Here is a 19,339-nt window from a genome sequence, read left to right as displayed (position 1 = left end):
GGTGCATGGCTATAAAGCGGCAGCACCAGGCTCCTGCCCAGATCTGGTACGCAGCACCTCACTCGTCCAGAGACCCTGGAAAACCACTCCCACAACTCATTCCCGTGCAGAAGGGATCAGCGCTGCCTGCTCCTTCTTGGGTCTCTAAATCTCATCTGACACATGAATCACCCCCAGTGAGGGCAAGCTGCCTTCACCTGCGTCTCCACCCTGCCACCCTCACAGGCGGGTTTTCGGGGCCCGCCTCCAGGTTGCCTCTGCTCTGAGCGCACAAGGCAGGGTGAGGCAGGGACTCCTGGACTGAAAGAGCTGCCTGGCACAGGACCTGAGCGAGGGCTTCGCCAGGAGAGCGCGACTCCAGATCAGCATTTCTCAAATCTCGGATACTTCCACAGCGTGCACGTCCCTGAACTGTGTACACTACACTGTTGTTTGCAAAAGACAGATTATTAAATCAACTCAATTTTTAAAGATTTTTTTTTCCATAAAAGTAACTTGCTTGCCACCAGGAACAAACAACTAGGACTGCTGGCTCCAACCGTGAACGCACACCCATGTGAGAACCAAGCTCCGTGGTAAATCCAAGCTCTGCCACCACTGCCGGCTCCCGGCTACCGAGGGATCGGCTGGAGAGGGGCTAAAGATGAACATTACATTGGGATAAGTCAGGGAACCCAGAAGAGAGCTGAAGCTGGGCGAACTCTTGCCATGTGACCCGCGAGCACTCAATACCGCGTCTCTGCCTACCCCAGGTCACCCCAAGCACCATGGTGTCGGGTGGACTTTTCAGGAAACAGACCCTAGACCAGAAAGATACCTGGTCACTCAAGGTGGCTGCAGGAAGTGGCCGAAGACGGAGCGCTGAGGCGGCAGGTACCGTCATCGGTCCCAGCTCTGAGAGTTCTGTGTCCCTGGAGTATTGGGGTTGTGTGGGGTGGGGGAAGCCCTGAACAAGAGCAGACTTCTTGTCATTCCCTAACCATCGTGATGTAACAGCTGTTATACAGCACTGACACTTGTAGGTATCACAAATAATCTACAGGCCATTTAAGAAGACGGCAGGATATACAGAGGTTGTATTCAAAGGTGACACCGCTTTGTATAACGGAATCGAGCATCCCTGGGTTTGGGGGTCTGTAGGGGGCCCTGGAGCCAATCCCCCGTGGACACCTGCAGGGATGTCTACACTGCTAGGGCCACACGGAGAAAACTGGAATGAAAGGAGAGCCCTGAGCAGCCTGCTGGCTGCCTTACACAGACCCGCCGCTGGGGAGCAGAGCCGTGGGCACCCCGTGGTCATTACTGGTCATTGGAAACATGGAGGTTTCCCTCATCCTTTCCAGCTGCTCACTCAAGTGCCTGAGAGGTGCACATGCACAAGTATGCCTACTCCCCCCTTTCCCTCACTCTGCTCAAAACGGAAGCTCCTCAGTCCCAGAGCTGAGTGGGTTTCAACTGAAAGCCGTGGGTCGCCAACCACTGCCTCTGTCCCGGCTCAGGTCAGCCCCTTGCCAATCAGGCAAAAATAAAACAGGGGCGATTTCAACTTTAAAGACCAGCTCCATAAACAAAACAAACCTACTCCGTAATTTGTCTGGGGCATCCCTCCCTCCAAACGCTCCTTATTTCATTTCTGGGGAATTTTAAATAGAGGGCTTGCAAAAATCCTGCACCGCCGGGCGTCAGCAGCTCGCTGACAACGTGGATTCTTCCAGGCGGTGTGGGGAGCAGCCACCACGGACGCCGATGCTTTTCCAGGCTCCTTTCCCAGTCGGAATTTGGGAGCCACTGGTGTCACCCTAGGGGACCACGGGAGTAGTGTCCCACTTGGGGTCCTTTAACTTTGTATCCCCCAAACCCTGAGGGGTTATGGCAAACCAGGCACCCAATTAACCTGCCTGAGTCACACCTGTCCTAGCGTTTGCTTAGTTTACTTAAAATTGGCCTTACTTAAAAAAATAAATAAATCCATTTTTAACAATATTTTCCTATGCTACACTGCATGGAAACCAGGACCCCTTTGCGTAAATAAAAAGAACTGGAAAAAAACAACAATGCCATGAAGTCTGACAAGATACGAAGGCAAGTGCCAGCAACATAAGAAGCCTGGGTCAGATTTTTCTCATGATCAAAACAACAAAAGACATCAACCAGTGTCACAGGGGTGCTAATAACACAGGAGCCCCCAGTGGAGACCCTCCCCTTGACCCACTGTGTGGCAGAAGAAAACAGTAATGCAGCCGCCTTCTTGTGATGTGTGGGCTTCAACCCCACCCAACATTGCACCTGCCAGTCTCACCCCCTGGGGAACACTGCTTTGCTTGAGAAGTGGCCACAGGTGAAGAACCTGCAGCCCCTTGGGTCCAAAGCCACCCTTGGCCTGAGGCCTCGTGCAACCTTGGCGGCTTCCTCAAACCCCACTCTGCTGAAAGACACAAACAGTGCCACCTGACCTGCTTGCTCCTGTAGTCACTTGGGGATAACGGCTGGGGAAGGCGACTGTAGCACCCCTGCCCTCCAGGCCAAGGGCAGCAGAGGGGCTATCACAGCCATGGATCCCGGAAACCCGGCAGACTCAATACCTGCTCTGTGTGACCTCCTGCCCAAGACCGGATGTGGCCCAGCCCTGCCCAGCCTGCTGGAGACAAGCACCCGAAGACAACAATGCTGCTCCACAGTTTTCGTCCACAGTTTACGTCCCTAGAGGCCACCTGGGTTTCAAAAATGATTTTCCTTTTACTGATATGGAAATCGGGGAGAAGGGCCACAGGCTGGCTACTAAGTGGTTCCTGCCTAACAGAGGAGAACTTGCCCACAAGCCTTTCTGGGGGCCTAGAAGGAAATGCCTTCAGTCTTGCTTGTTGTGCGATACCCAGCAGGGCTCAAAGCCTCTGTGCGTGTTGGTGTCTCCGATTCATCACTGCTCCCAGGCCCCATCCTTCCAAGTCGCCCCCTATGCAAAGTTCCTGACTACCCCAGCTCCCCTGTCACCCTGACCTTTGGTTGGCATTGGCTGTCACCCCCAGCCAGACCAAGAGCTCCGTGGGCACAAAGGCCAGGTCTGGCTCTTCTCGGCATCCCATTAAACCCCTGCCTGGCTCGGTGCTTTGGATAATAAAGAAGGGGCCCAGTGAGCAGCGGTTGAGGCTGAAACACAGAGACAGATGAGCACAGCTCCCTTCTCCCACGGCCTCTGTGGCCACTCCAGGCCCTCTTGTCGCCCTCGTCCTCAGACTCTCTCCAGCCCAGCTCCTGGGGTCAGCACGGGGCATCTTCTCTCTGGCCCTGGTCATTGTTCTCTGGTCCAGTTCCCCAAACGTTGGAGGCACCCTCTGAAACACAGCAGCTTCAGCTTGCCCAGCAGGATTTGCCCACGGGGACCTGAGGCATGGAGGTTTTTGGTTGCTCAGAGCATGACTGTCCAAGATCACCCAGCAAGCCAACCCTCCCAGCTCTGACAGGGTAAGCGCACTTGCAGGCGGCTGGTATACCTGCCCAGGTCTTTCCCATTTGGCCTCTCCCCTTACAGGAATTGAAATACAAAGCTTAGCAAGGCCCTGCTGGGGCCTATCCCCAGGGACAAGCCCACACCCTGGGTGAGGCTCTTGCAAGAATGCAGAGGAGGGCACTGGCAGCCCGTCCCACGCCCATCTGAGGCCGCCCCACAGGCCTCCACTGGGAACTGTGGTACCACGGCTTCTCAAGGCACACTGAGCCCTCCTCCTGGGGCCGTTCAGGACCCTGGAATGGGCAGCCCCCGAGACTGCTCCCCACGCTACCCTCCAGGCTGCACCAAAAATAGCTCCCTCAGCACACAGGTTAGGCTATGCTCAGTGCAGGAACCAAGAGGCCACAGAGCATGAGGGGAAGAAGCAGGGGACCCGCACACTCTGGCCCCTGGCCTTCCCACCCGTGAAGGGGAAGTCTCGTGTCCGTGCTGCACGGGGCAAAGGCGATGACCACGGGAAAGGCAGCGCCTGGCTCCCGGCCCCCATCAGGAGGAGCACTGGTTCCTGAGGTTATTAAGTTTCCAGAAGTTGGCAGAAGGGCCCACTGAGCCCTGCACAACCTGCTCCCACGGGAACCACCCTGGGACCTGGGCTGGGTTTGCGGTGAGCTAGGAAGAGGTTCTCTGCACTCCCTCCTGCCCCAGTTCCTTTGCCATTTCTCCTGGTTTCCCAAACTCATCTAGAACGGATCCTACCCCCAGGAAGTGAAAAGACCACACTCAGATCAGATGCTCCCCCAGTCCTGGCTCGCTCTAGAGACTCGCCACAGTGATTGGTCAGGCAGTGGTGACTGACACCCATGAGCACCAATGAATGAAGTAACTCTTCCCCAAAGGGGAGGGGCCTGCATAAAGGCCAGGTCTGGCTCTTCTTGGCAGCCCATCAGGCCCCTACCTGGCTCAGTGCTTTGGATAACGAAGAAGGAGTCCAGTGACCCCTTGCCTCACAACCTGCCAGCAGCCAGGTCCCCTCAGCAGAGTGACCACAGGTAACTGCTTCTCCTTCAGCCCCTCAGCTCCACGGAGGTGCTGTTGCCCTCACAGCACAGAAGCGGGGGAATGACTGGCTCTGATCACATGCTCACTTGTGCACTTGGTTCTGGTTTTTTCCACTCTGTGTAAGGCCCAGCCTCCGATCGACACCCTCCCACAGTCGCTGGGAAGCTCCTGGTGCTCACAGGCAGCGATGAAGTGGGCAGCAGGGAAGACACTGGCCCACTCTGCCCTCTGTACCGGCTGCCTCTTGGCCTCCGTGGGGCCCACCCACCGCCTCTGGGCCCTTGGAGGAGACACTCCATTCTAAGATGGTTCTAGGGCAGGGAGGCCTGCGTGGTCGAAGTGAGGCATGATCACCTCCCCCCTTTAAATACGCCCTGGCAGCCAGACACCACCAGCTGAGTCCTAGCTATTGGCTGTGAGGGGCTCCAACGTCACTCTAACAGGAGCGAGTGACATCACACCATCAGCTCCAAGTCCTTCCCCTGCCCCCAACTCCGGCCAGTCCCTCACACTGGAACATGGCTGTCCCTCCCCCTAGCCACTCTGTCCTGGTCACTGAACCACAGTTCCTGCCCAGCATGGCTTGGACTCCATCCAGCCCCCGGCCCTGGAGCCAGCTGCCTCTAGGGTGCAGCTTCTCCCCCAGGAGCTGCACAGCCCCCAGCACCAGTCCTCCGGCGTCCCAGCGGGGAAGAGCTGATCTAACTGGTCCTGGTCCAGGAGGGGCCGCGTGGGGAGAGGAGGAGACGCAGGCTCCCTGCTGGGTCTCGGGTCTTCAGCAGCCTGTCACAATCTGCTCCTATATCCGAGCCATAGTCTCTTTTGTGCCCACTGACCGCCACCCTGCCCCACTCATACACGCGGGGTGGGAGCACACACGGCAGGGACAGGAAGTCCCAGGACACTTGGCTGGGAGGCCAGACAGAGGCCAGGAGGTCCCAAGAAAGACACCAGGGAAACAGGGTCTGTCCATTCACCCCAAGGCGGACTGGGGACAGCCAATCGCCCCAGTGCAGGGCGTGGGGGCGTCAGTGAGCCTCTGCCGCTGGCCTTCGAGAACCCTCACCGCCTTGCATTTGGGCCTCGCTTTTGACAGAGCCCTGGCTCTCAGGGATCGTTTCGCTGGAGGAGGCGGGGGAGGGGCCAAGGAAAACTGCATTCCTCCCCGCGGAGCCCAGCGCCTGAGGTCCTCCTCCTGCTTGTAAGCGATCCCAGCCTGTTCGTGATTAGGCCCTGTGCTGGCTTTCTGGCCCAGCTGACGGAAAGACACCCTCGTGCGCTTGGATAATCTTGTCCTCATGTGACATGACCAGAGGCGTCCCTCAGCCTCTCGCGCTCAGCAGTTCTCCATGGCAACTCTTCAAAACACTGTTTTCAAAAGGGGGGAAGAGCCACCTCGAGCCCCCGTCACCAAATTCCACGACGCTCATCATTATTCCTGTTCCCAGCACCGTCCTGGAAAACAGGCACACCAGGGCCGACATAAACTGAAGAGGGGGGTGAACCCTGCCCTGCTCACCCCTCCCTTTGATCAAGGGGACACGGATGGACAGACACACACACACACTTTTGCTGACATAGTTCAGAAGAAGTGGCTCCGGAAAGCTCAAGGCCGTTTCTCAGCTGTTCTTTCTCCGGAAGTTTAATCTGCAAAGTATTTGGCCTCACAAGGCCCGCTGCAAAGGTGTCCAGAAGCCCAGGATCCTGTGATCGTCCTTACGTACCCCGTGCAATGCAGCCAGTGACCCATTTGGCGGCCAGGGAGAGCCGGCTGAAGGCTTGCCAACGTGGTCAAATTCCCCTTGTCTGTTCCCTCGAAGCCGAGACAAGCTTGTTTTTAGCATCTCGGGGGTAGGAGGGAAGCTCAGAAGCTCCCCAGCTACGTAGGTGAAGAGCCCACCTGTTGAGCCCAGCTTGGTAACAGCACAATGGTTAAGGGGGAAAAGTGACCATGGTCTTGACCTCCACACCTGCCACCCTCTGTTCTGTAAATGAGCACAGCAGGTGCATAGAGAGGTAACACCTCATGTCAGAGGTCACTGGGTGACTGGAGGCTGAGCTTGGAGCCCAGGCTGACCATGACCCTCGTGGGCAGAGTCTGGTGTTCCGTCTGCCTGTGAGTGTGACAGCTTGAGTACTGTGTCAAATGGAACTCCTTTGACCCAATGCCTTGGCTGAGGAGTGGGTGTCTGGGATTGGCAGAGAGGCCTGCCAGGGCACAGAAGGGCGTCTGGCCAGGCCACATGTGGGACAAGCCTGGGATCAATGCTGCAGGTGCTGCTGTGGGGACACGAGGCCTGGCACCCTGACCACACCTGCACGCCACCCTATCACAGCAACTCAGAATCCTGCCACGGGTCAGAAAACGAAACGAGAAAGATGAAGAGTCCAGAAACCCCAGGATCCAGACGCCTTGCCAACTTCAACAGTGACCTCACCCCCTTCCTGGGGAAAGGCAGGGACAAAAGGCAGCGTGTGGAGGACTCACAGCCAGCCATGGGCCAGGCCCACCTCCCCTGGAGCATACCACGGCCTCCCTCCCAGCCTGACCCCAGCCCGGGGTGTCACTCACGGCGGAGTCTGCAGCCTGCAGTTGAGGCCCCTGAAGCTGATCTTGCAGGAGCATGTTGGAAAAGCTCAGGGCTGGGGAGGTACTGGCTCCAGGCTCTGCAGGAGAGTGGCCGAGAGCTCCACTTGCCTCCTCCTTCCCTGGCACACGCTAGCCACTCCCTGGGCTTCAGGTAGCTACCTTGACACCAATGGCCTGCACACCTGTGACAGTCCCGCCACCAACTCGGTTTGACCTCGGGCCTGTGGCTTCACTTTGCCAGGCCTCCTGCCTCTCTGATGAGAAGAGCCACGTCCCTTGGCAGTGGGGGAAGGATGGGAAAAGCCTCTCCGTGCCTGACTTTCAAGGCCCCCGACAGGTCCCTCCACCTGCTCCCTCACTGGTAGCCCCTTCCTCTTTCAGTCTTGCAAGTCACCCATGACCTGCCTCTTACTCAAAGCCCACCTTCTCCAGACATCCTCTCCCACCACCCGCCCCCAACACAGCAACTATACTCGTTCCCTCCACCTCACACACCGCAGGTACATGGGACAATAACTGACTTCCTGCACCTGGGCTTCTACTTGCAGGCAGAGCAAGAGCCCCAGCTTGCTGTTACCTTTGGTGACCAGAAGACCCGGATGGCTGCACCCCACTGCTGGGCATGCTACTGGGGGCACAGCAGGTGCGCTGTTTGTTGACTGAATGCACATACTGCATTCTGTGCAAGGACTGCATTGAAAGCTGCAGATGTGTCACATGCTGGGTGGGGGTGGGTGAGGGGCCAGCGTGGGGCTGTGCAGCTGGGAGAAGACAAAGGCAGTGAGGGCTGGAGCTCTGACCAGCGCCACCGGGGCACAGCTCAGCTCTACCCGCAGTCCTGCCTGCCAGGGATCTGGTGAGCAGACCACTGCCCTAAACTGTCCAGAGCCGGCCACAGACTGGGGGAGCCAAAGGCAGGAGCGCTCCAGACACAGAGTCAACGTGCACCCCCTCCCCTCTCAGGTTCCCTCTGACGGGCGCTCTCGGCCAGCAGGGGCTGTAAGGACTGACCTGTTTCACATTCTATGTTCTGGGACACAGCAAAGCACCCTGGGGTTTGGTTTCCAAACCACACAAGCACCCAGGTCTCCTAACACTGGGTACACCGCAGGGCTTGATGCTCATGGGCCACCTGTCAGCTGTGCAACCCTAGGAGGGTCACTCCTTCTCTGGGCTTCACTTTCTTCCTTGGAAAGACAGAATGCCAGTCTGCACCTTGCCTCTCAGTGATGTCTGGTAATTTTCATGGGTTTGTCTCCTAAAACATTGTGATTCAGAGAAAGAAAGAGATCACCTTGAAAAAAGCCCTCTGTTGGCACAGGTAGTCTCCCCAGGTGGTCTTGACCTTCCCGACCTCTCCTGGCAGGAGGCCAAGAGGACAGGGCCACTGCACTCAGAGCTCCTGCAGAGACCCACGGTTCTGCTGGTGGGGGCGGCTGTGGTAATGTGCACGGGCTGCACTGTGGCTCGCCAGGCTCCAAACATGCTCCCTTTGCGGCTTGTCCCTGGCCGCCTCACTCTCGGAGTTTGGCTTTCTCTCCCCTCCCATGGTGCTCCTGGGCCGCTTCCCCACACTCCAGTCCAACTGGAGCTTAGGAGAGGTGAATGCATTTGAGCAGGAGCCCGAGAGGTGCCCAGCTGAGAGGCAGCCTGTAGAGCTGAGGCTGAGACAATGAAGAAAAAAAAACAGCCCCAAATTTCAGGCAGCACATTTCAGACACAGATGGACAGGCACCTGGGCTTGTGTGGGATTTCCTGGGATGCACAGCTCAGCTTCCAAGTTGAGAAGAACCCTGGAACACCGATTCCCCCCAAGACTCTGCTGGGCACATGGGTTTGCTGGGTGGCCTTGGTTGGTGCCCTGCCGTGAGGCTGGGATTCTAGGTCATTCCCAGTAGCCCAGGGGATGAGGCTATGCAATCCGTTAGGGTGCCGGTAGGGATGAGGGTGATTGAACCCAGTGTGCAGGCAACGCTACGGAGGACAAGGAGGGGCAGTTTCTCAACCCAAAGTCCCCTGAGGTCCTGACAAATTATTCTCTGCAGAAGTTCTTTGCTTCACACTCTGCTGAAATGGGTTATGTAAGAGTGGAGGGGACATTGTGCGAACAGCTCTGTCCCTGTGTGTCAGCCAGGCTGAGACCTGACACTTCCATGGGGGGCAAAGGCTGTGAATGAGTGTGAGTGTGGGGGAGGGCGGGGTCTCCAAGGCTGCCCTCTCACCAGGCACCTGGGCAAAGGTAGAGCGGGGTCTGTGGAGTCTGGGCACCTGTCCACAGAGCCGACGCCAGCTCAGGGTGACCAGTCACTCCACCTGCGCAACCTGAACAGAGTGGAAGCATGCTAGGAGTGTCTCTGTGTCTGCTGCCCCACTCGGCCACCTGGTAGCCACTTACCAGCCAGTGGCCGGCAGTGCTCAGTGCCGACATGCCCTTGGACGTGGCCCCTGCGCAGCTCCAGGAAAGGGCTACTACCAGGGCCTCCCTGCCCCTGGCTCGCCCTCCTCTGCACAGCTGGGACCGCTTGCTCCGCTTGCACCAATCCAGGTGGCTCTCCTGTTCAGCAGCTCCCCCGACCCTCCCCTGCAGCCCAGCTTCCACTTCCGCCTGCTGTGGGCTCTCAGATGCCTGCTCTGCTGTCCTGCTCTCCCTTTTCTGTCTAACTCCCCTCCCCTTTTTAAAAAAGATTTATTTGAAAGGCAGAGTTAGAGAGAGGTAGAGGCAGAGTGAGACAGAGATAGAAACTTCCATCCACTGGTTCACTCCCCAGATGGCTGCAATGGCGGGAGCTATGCTGATCCGAAGCCAAGAGCCAGGAGCTTTTTCCTGGTCTCCCACCTGGGTGCAGGGGCCCAAGGACTCGGGCCATCTTATGCTTTCCCAGGCCACAGCAGAGAGCTGGATCGGAAGTGGAGTAGCTGGGACTTGAACCAGCGCCCATATGGGACGCTGGCACTGGAGGCGGCAGCTTTACCCACTGAGCCACAGCGCCAGCTCCTGTCTAAATCCTTTCATTCTCCAAGGCCCAGCTTTGCAATTCCTCTTCCTCTAAAGCAGCTTTCCTGTCTATGCTAGGCCCACCCAAGATGTCCCCTGGCACTTCAGCTTGGTGCCGCACCATGAAGCTATGGAGGGACGACCAGTCTAGGAGTGGGTAGGCCTCTCCCTTCTCAGCCTGGCAGGAAGCCCCCTGCTCCCATGAAGATCCCACTCTTGGGTTGCCCTATCTTCCTTCCTATCACAGGTTGAGGCAGACAGCTGCCCAAGGATGGACTCCAGGGAATGGTGCTCATCCCCAGTTCGGACTGTCCTGCCCTCACTGCCTTTTAGAAAACTTCCTCCTTCACACCCACTTCACCAGCTCTCGGTGTCGACAAAGTCCTTGCAATGACCAAGTGCAACCCACTGCTTGGCCGGGTTTGGAAACGGAGGTCCCAAGAGGAACCCAGCCTCCAGGGTTGGGCTGTGGCACCGTGACCCAGGCCAGTGGTCCTAGGACCAGCTGTCATACACTGAGCAGTCACTGTTCTGGGTTCTACACTAAGCACAGGATTGCTCTGAAGCAACTCCATAGCTGTGAGTGCAATTACCTCCATTTCTTAGGCAAGGAAAGTGACGCCCAGAGGACCCGGGAACCTGGCCTAGGGTCAGTAAGGGAGCAACCAGGATGGAAGCCAGGCCGAGCTCACCTGCGGTGCCTTAATGGCTAGTCTATCCTGGGGTCTCCTTCTCAAAGCCACTCTGCCCTTGGGTGAGCTGAGCCGAGTTGAGGGGCCCAAGGTTGGATTAGGAGGCCTGCCTCGGCTCCTGGATGCCTACCCCGGGCCTTTATCCTCTCTCCCAGTTCTGTGCAGCAGACAACAGCTGCAGACCAGAGATGGTCCGAGACCAGACGGACTTTGGAGTTGCTGAACAGGCTGCACTTAGCCAGAGAAGAGCTATCGGAGAACAAGGCCTTCTGATGGCCGAGACAGGGCTTTGTGGGGACTGTCCCCACCTCTGTGGGATACATAGGAACTAAGTTCTTCAAAGGCTGTTGTAGGGGCCGGTGCTGTGGCACAGCAGTTAAAACCCCAGCCTGCAGCGCCGGGATGCTGCGATACCGGTTTGAGCCCTGGCTGCTCCTGTTCCAATCCGGCTCTCTGCTGTGGCCTGGGAAAGCTGTAGAAGATGGCCCAAGTCCTTGGGCCCCTGCACTTGTGTGGGAGACCCGGAAGAGGCTCCTGGCTTTAGATCAGCTCAGCTCTGGCCATTGCGGTCATTTGGGGAGCGAACCAGAGGAATGGAAGACCGACCTCTCTGGCTGTACCTCTCTCTGCAACTCTGTCTTTCAAATAAATAAAATAAATCTTTTTTTTTTTAAAGGTTGTAGAGATCACAGTGTGAGTTTGCTTTATCTATAATGCGGATTGCAAGCAATGTGCCTTCCTGCCAACAGCCTGTGCTGTCTTCACTGGGACCCCCCGTTTCTGTGAGCATGGTAGTTGCAAGTCTGAGTTAGCAATCAGGTGGTTCCTTGGTAGGCAGAGAATCTAAGCAAAAGACACAGAAGATAGAGCCGACGTCCACGAGGTAACAGTGAAGTCTCTACTGCTACCCTAGCAGCCAGAGCCTGCCAACCTCTGGCGGGCAGTCCCAGTCCGCGGGCTGGGGTTTACTTCTTGCTCTTGGGTTCAGTGAGGTTTGCCTGCATCCTCGGGCAGGTCTGAGCGAGTTTCTAGCCTCTGCTGGCAGCTCCACTGGGACCAGAGTGTTGACACTGGAGGGGAGTGAAGAACCTCAAACTGCCCCCACGGCTTGCTTTCCTCCCTGGTAACAGAAAGGGATGAGCCAGAGGAGCAGCATTCCTTGCTTCCAAGGAGGTACGAGAATTCCCAGTGCATCACGCTGGTGCCAGGAAACAGACTCAGAGAGGGAAAGCTGAGGCAGGGAAAATTCTGCTGACTCATCTCCCCACTTCCTTCCCTGGCCCGCAGTCCCGAGGAGGAGGATCCAGTTCTGGAAGGTGGGAGGCAGAAATCGGAGCGGCAGAACCCCGACGTCACTGCTCAGCCACAAGTTGGACAACACGACGCCTGCAGGAGGGTGAAGCCGATGTGGCCATTGAGACACGGCCTGCTGGGCAGCAAGGCTCCTGGAGTTGTACAGTGTTTTTGCACTATGAGGTTGCTTCCGAAAACTCCTGGGAAAACCGGACAGAGGCAAGGGAATGCGCCATTTCCATGTTGAGACACTGTATCCTTTGGGGGGGGGGTATGCTACTTAACCCACAACACTTTCCAGGAAGTCCCGTAGGTCCCGCCCTGGGTGTCCCTGCTTGTGCCCATCACCTGCTCGGGATGCCAAGCTTGTCCTCAGTGCTGGGAAGGCATGGCCTTCCAGAGATCCTCTTGGCTGTCACCTGTCACCTGCACCAGGCTCAAGGGATCAATTGCCAACACAAATCCCTGCCACAGCTGAGCACGCGCAGGCAGGAGGGACACAGATGTCCTTCTGCGGATGTCTAGGGAGCTCTGTGGTCATCCCAACCCGCCCAGGTCGACCTGCAGCAACACCACGTGGGTTCCCAGCCACCTCCTGCCCGGCTCAGCCCACCCTCCTGCTCCCTGGAAGAGTTCGTGGACTCCAAGAAAGTCACCTAACCTCTTGGCCTGGTAGCTTCACCGCGGAAGGACTGAAGCTCCTGCCACTGTGCAGGGCCGCACACACCCTTCATCCTGCTGGAGCCATGGGCGTGGGCGGCCTGGCAGCGGCTGCCATCCACACACGTCTACACTAGAGCATGGGGCCTGCACGCCTGCACCTCCACCTTGCCCACCCACCAGGGGCTGTGAACCCAGCAGAGGGCTCCGACAAGCAGATGCAGCAGGGGGTGGATGCTGAGCCAAGTGGGAGGGCATGATGCTGAGGCCTAGCACCCAGTGGGCGAGGCGAGGCCCCGGAAGGCGGGGCCGATGCTGCCTGGGGCTGCAGCCCCACACTGCCAGTGGAAATGCCCCAACACGCCCACTACCATGTCCCAGGTCAAAGGCATCACAATTGGGTCTTTGTTCCAGGGTTCAACAGCCTCACTCACCGCTCTTTCCAAAGCCAGCATGCAGGATGCACAACACGCCCCCCTTCCCCCAAGCCCGGCCTCCAGCTTCCCCCAGGGAGCTGCAGCCCGGCCCCCTTCCTTTCTCCTCTCCGCCTGCTGGTTCTCTTCGCTTCAGTCAGAGCACACCCCAGGCCTGCTGGTGTCTGGTGGGGACAGACAGGGCAGCTTTGCGTTGGGGGTCCCTATGCCCAGCTCTGCAGCCGAGCTGCCATCTCCATCAAGCCCAATATACGAAGCTCCGTGAGAAGGAGAAAAGGCACGTTCAGGGAGTCACTCTCCAGCCAACACCCGGGGCTCCACACAGTCACCTGGCCGCGAGTGGCCACAAGATTACCTCCCTCTGACAGAAGGGCAAACTGAGGCCCAGAGAAATGCAGGGACCTGAAACCACCTGGCCAGCAGGTGGCAGGTAGAACCCTGCCTCTATGCACAACAGCTCCCCAGCAGGGTGTGGATCAGACAGCGGCCACGGGAAGAAGGCAGGAGCCACTCACCCAGCCACCAGGTGCCCCTCGGGACAGCTGGCGTCTCCACACCTGACAGACGCTCACCTGTGCAGGACTCAGTGTTCCTAGATCCTGATTGTGGGCTGGGAAAGCGGAGCGTGTGCGAGCTCCCGGGAACCACGGAGCCTTGAACCAGGAGGGACTCACTCCTCCTCAGCCACCCGGGCCAGGGGCTAAGGCCTGAAGACGTGGGGGCCTGCTCCCTCCTGCTGCTCCACACAGCAGGCGAGGGGCACAGGCCTCTGAGCGAGGACTCCTCTTCTGAGCAGGGCTAACCCCCTCATCTGGCCTTGGCATGAGCTCCAATGCCAACGCACACCCCTACACCCAGGGGAGGACCCTTCCTCAGGGCCCCAAGGTGCTTAGGGTTCCCAGACAACTACTTCCGGGGATGGGGAGGGGCTGGAGGCGTGACGACGGCCAAGCTGCCGGAAGGAGACCAGCATGGGCACCTGGGGCAGTGGGTCGAGGCCTGTTACCAGGGACACAGCTCTGCCAGGTGGCGACCACTGCTGCCAACCACCTTGCTGACTCCTCCAGGCTCAGGGCCCAGCCAGATCTGTCTGCCAGGGGACCAGGAGCCAGGAGGGCCGTGAGACAGCCCTGTGTTCACACAGCACAGTCCTGCTCCAGGGAGCATGTTCCACAGCCCCCAACTCCCCTAGAAGACCCTCCAAGATCTCAGCAGTCACGAGGGTTCTTCAAAAAGCTCACAGCAAATGCGTGTTACAAACAAAACAACACAACTATGCATGGATTTCAAATCTGTTTGTTCCAAAATTCACTTATTTGAAAGGCAGAGACAGAGAGAGATGTAGCTGCTGGTTCACTCCCCAGATGTCCACAACAGCTGAAGCCAGGAGGAGCCCAGAAGTCAACTGAGATCCACCACGTGGGTCGCAGGGACCCGACAACCGAGCCGTCACCACTGCTCCCCGGGTTGCATGTGAGCAGGAAGATGGACGCACGGGCACTCCCTGCAGGCTGCAGGAGTATCAAGCGGCACCCTTACCCTTGCACCAAACTCACCCTCCCCCCAAACCAACTTTGAATTCTACTTCTCCTTCTATTTGCCCTTCTATTTGCCACTCAGAGACACAGGAATGAGAAGCCCTAGGTGGGCGTATGGTGCAGCAGTTAAGGAATCAGAATCCCACGAGTGTCCCGGTTCTGCTTTTGACCAGGCAACTTGTTTCCCCCCAATCTCTCCGTGCCTCAATTATCCCATCTACAGAATGGGCACAGGAGTCCTCTGGTTTGCCTTCCTTTCGGGATTCAAACACTGGAAGGGAATAGAGTAGGGGCAAGGAGAGAACAGGCCCCTCCCCGTTGGGAGTGTCCACCAAATACAGTCCAGGGAGGCTCCTGGCACAGAGACCTTCCCTGAAGCAAACCGAAACCAAAACGAAACACCTCACCCCCGCCACCAAGCCCAGCTGTGAGCAAACTGCCCACGCAGCTCCAGGGTCCACCTGTGGCCCTGCAGCGGCCGCACAAGCTGCATCTCCGGGCTGAGACTCAGCGTCCCGGCCTCTACCTGCCACGACTTCTGCTGCCAAGGATGCCAGGGGACTCTGGTCCGCTCGGCAAGAACCCCGTAATCCACAGGCCCCTGGGCAGCCACTGGCACAGCTCAAGTGACCACTCCCAGTGCTGCAGGACCCTCCTGGCCAGGGGCCTGGCTCCATCTCCCAGGCCGGGCTCTCTGCCCAGCTCCAGGCGGCCCCTGGCTCGGCAGGGGGCGGTCAGCTCATCACCCAGACCCCAGCCAGCTCCCACAGGCCTGGCCCTTCCTCAGACAACTTGCCAGGGGAAACTGGGACCCCAGGATGCCAGAGTGACGTCAGAGCCTGCTTCCCCCCACCAGCTAGCCAGGTCCTCTCGCCTCTGCCTGGGACTAGGCTTGGAATACGCTCCTGCCAGGGACGGCAGCTGCTCAGCACCCCTGAGCCGGAAGCGCTCTTCTCCCCGGGGACCCTGAGCCAGGGCTGGACGCTACCACCCTGGCCTCGCATTAACAAGAGCCGGTTAATTACCCCGCGCGAGGCAGACATTCCTCCAGCACCAGGCAAAGTGCTGGCCTGCAGCCCAGACCAACGGGGGAAACCTCAGCCCGCGCAGCCCTCTCCTGCCAGATGGAAATCACACGTAGAGCTGCAGAGGGGGAGGAGGCAGGGAACAAAAACCAGCCGGGCGAGGAGGCGGGCGGAGCCCGGAGCGCTCTGCCGACGGCCGGCCGCGCAAGCGACAACTCACCGCTTTCGTTCTTCTCGATGACATCCACCACCTCCCCAGCCTGGAGGCTCAGCTCCGAGTTCTCCTGCTTCTTATAGTTGGACACCACCACGTACTGTTCCAGGATCATGGGCTCGGCGCTGCTGTCGGCACCTGGCGGGGGCAGAAAGCACGCGGTGAGCCAGCGGCCAGCCATGGCCCCGCGGCCGGGGCGCCCCCTGTCCATTGGCCTCGGGGGAGGCTGCTCGGTCGCCAGCGCCGCTCCGAGGGACAGCCCGAAGCCAGGGCTTGCAGCTCGCCGGGCCCCAAGGACAGGCCATATAGCAAGGCCCCACACTGGGGGGACCGGGGGACATGGGGAGCCAGGGGGCCTGGGAGAAAGGGAGGGGAGCAGAGAGACAGAGACAGAGACAGAGGCCAAAGAGACTTGGGGGGAGCCCTCTGCTGGGAGGAGCTAGTCACGGCCCGGCATGGGGCAGCCTGCACAGAGGCCTGGAGTCGACGTGGGCTCTCCAGACGCTCGGGCTGGCTGGGACGTGCGGGGAGGGCCGCGAGCAAGCTGGTGGGCGGCCCATGAGGGCTGAGGCCGCAGCACAGCAGAGAGGGGGGAGAAAAGGCAAGGAGGAGGCCCCTGGGAGCCGGCAGAGCGAGGGCAGCCGTGCTCCCCGCGGGCAGGCGGGCGGAGGGGAGAGCGGGAGAGCACTCTGCAGCCCAGGCCCGCAGTGAGGAGTCCAGAGGGTTTGAGGCCGCCAATCGCGAGGGTTTGCTCGCAACCCTTAAATAGAAACACATGAGACCCGTCGAATGAGGAGCCGGGGGTGGAGGCAGCGCAGGGGGGAGGGCCTAGACTGTTTACTTGAAACCCAAGAAGAACGTCCCAGCGCCAGTCACAGACCAGCCCGGCCCACCCCCCGCCGACTGTTCCTCAAGTTCGACTCCGTCCCTCCCCCCCATCCTCTCCTCGGGTGCACCAAGGCGCGGCCCCCCCAGCCCCAGGGATGCAGCTGAGGGACCGGCGTCAGGCTGGCCTGGCTGTTGCCGCTGGCCAAACGGACACTAACGGTCGCCCTGAGCCTCTGAACGCTGGGGCTGGCGGTCAGGCTCCCAGCTGCCTCGGGGCTGTTTCAGGAGCCAACAGAGTCAAAAGCCGGGGGTACAGCAGAGGCAGGGCAGGCGGCCCCAGGCTCCCAGAAGCAAGCACCAGGCTGGAAGGTGGGCAGGCCGGGTGCCCATCTCAGCTTCCCAGCTGTGCAGGACTGGCATGGTTTCAGCCTCCCTGGACTTCAGTTGCTGCCATCATTAGGGTACAGGTATGGATATGACACCCAAGACATCCCAAACCCTGTTAGCAGATAAAAGGAATCCACAAGCGAGAGACCCAGCGGTCACCTCCTCCAGGATGTCTTCCCAGACCCCCCAGCTCCCAGTGCACATTTTTCCCTCTAGTGTCCTCCTTAATATGTGTCTGCCACTCTCCATGAAGGTTGGGGCTTCACACCTGGTCAGGCCATAGGAATGGCTGAGGGTCTCCAGGCTCCACGTGGCTCCTTGGGTGCTTCAACCCACAGGCACACTCCCTACATGCCTGACTCTGACTCACAAGCCAGGCACATAGGCTGTCCCATCTCATCCTCACTACACCCCTCTCACTGTGGCATTTCACAAAGACTAATCAGAGGCCCAGACAAGGCAAGCGATGCACCCCAGCTCACACAGCTGGCACGAACACAACCACATTCAGCGTCTTCTAAGCCCATCTCGTTTTCCAATATAGAACAGCTGCCCGATGTCTGCTTCCACACATTCTGTTCTTCCAGCACAATGACCCTCAAATTGGTAGCACAGAATCACTGACACCTGTTCTGGTGCCTGTGTGCAGCCATGAGCGTGAGGCACGGTCAACTCTTTGGGCTCTGCCACCCCTGGGCCAGGGGGTCACAGAACTCTGGGAGACACCGTGGGGAGGGAGGGGTTTTCTTTGAAATGGAAAGAAACTGTCTTGCACGGAGGGTGGGCCCTGCAGCCCCGCTCAGCCCTTTAGAGACCCAGAAGGGACCCCATCCCAGCTGAGCTGCACCGGGTGGATATGCACAAGCACAGCCCCAGGCCGCCCCTCCGAAGCCAGGATCATGTTTCAGGCAGAAACGCAAACGGCAGCTGGGCCAGCCCCTCCTGTGCACAGGGGTGCGGCCGGGCAGCTTCTGCGCCTGTGCCTGCCAGCGGACGGCTGCGGCGCTGGGCACTGGGCTCACAGCTACCTCCCACTGTGCCCCTGGGGACTTCAGCGCTCGTCCTGGGGGCAGAGTACTTAGAGCCCCTGAGGCCGAGGGCACTTCTGAAGGGTGTCCAGCACAAAAGGGGCCAGCCCCTGCCCTGAGGCCAAAGGGAGCCCCTTGCCAGCTTGGGAGCTGTAAGAAAGGGAAATGCGAGAGAGAAGCAGGAGAGCCCACAGCAGGTGAGAGGGCACCCAGGTTACCCAGGCAATGGCGGCGAGCCTTCCTCGGCTTACTCAGGGTCAGAGCCATGCCAGGCAGCTGAAGGCCTCACCCTGCGGCCTCCTTCGGTCCTCGCGGCAGCCCTGTGCAGAAGTGCCTGGTACAGCCCCGTTTTATACAAGGGGAGCAAGCTGATTCTCATGCAAGTAAGCGATCTTCCTAAGGCACCTGGATCACCGATGATCTTAACTTAAAGTCTCGCCAAGGACACAACCCACGGTGGGCCTTGGTGCCTGGTCTCCTGGCAAGGGCCCTGCCTCGCTCTATCTCCAGACACCAGTACACAGTTGGTGCTTAATAAGGACTGCAGTATCTCACTACCTTGACTGCCCAGGCCACGGCATGTTCCCAGCACCTGCGGGGGAGCTGAAGGAGCTGGCAGCCAGGCGAACAGAGGAAGCTGACGGTTTACTGAGTCAATGTGGACAAACTGGCAGGGCCTCACCCTGCAAGGTGGGGCCACTGGATGCCCGGACTCACAGGGAGAAGGGGGAGAAGGGGGAGATGGCAAAGGGGGGCAAGCAGGAGGCCTGCACTGGGGGCCCGAAGATGCTAGCCAGGGTGGGAGGTGTGCTGGGCAGTGGCGAGACATCAGCTCACTGCAGGCCAAGCCAAGAAAGTCTGAGGCAAGATTTCGGGGTGGGGGGTGGTGGTGGTAGAGGGAAGTGGGATTCAAAGGGCCTTCCTGGAAAATTGGCCGGAGCTCTCCAAAGGCTGCCACTGCAGGAGACAGGTAGGAAAGCTGAGGAAGCGGTCTGCAGGCGTCGCAGACTGGCGCTCTCCTTCTGGGCACCCTTCCCACTCCCAGCACAGGCCAGCTCCCAGCTTGCTCTTAGGGCGCTGGCTGCCTGGGATGGGCAGGGGCTGGGAGCAGGTATCCCGAGGAGAAATCCTGGCAGCCGGAGGGTGGT

At 59.0% G+C, this 19,339-nt stretch overlaps 1 protein-coding gene across 5 annotated transcripts in view; it reads right to left on the bottom strand.

The window, feature by feature from the left end:
• The window catches only part of SH3PXD2A (SH3 and PX domains 2A), a 234,593-nt gene that overhangs the window by 36,324 nt on the left and 178,930 nt on the right, over positions 1-19,339 (bottom strand). For all 5 annotated transcript variants that reach the window (XM_002718709.6, XM_002718708.6, XM_008270470.5 and 2 more), the window contains one exon: positions 15,955-16,086. In XM_002718709.6, the coding sequence (XP_002718755.3) occupies positions 15,955-16,086 (132 nt within the window). The remainder of the gene's footprint in view (positions 1-15,954; positions 16,087-19,339) is intronic.

This window comes from Oryctolagus cuniculus, chromosome 15, assembly GCF_051225735.1.
Source record: "Oryctolagus cuniculus isolate XC-2025 breed Fujian yellow rabbit chromosome 15, ASM5122573v1, whole genome shotgun sequence".
NCBI lineage: Eukaryota > Metazoa > Chordata > Mammalia > Lagomorpha > Leporidae > Oryctolagus > Oryctolagus cuniculus.
The sequence above is the reverse complement of the archived record's forward strand: the minus strand, read 5'-3'. Positions and strand labels throughout refer to the sequence as shown.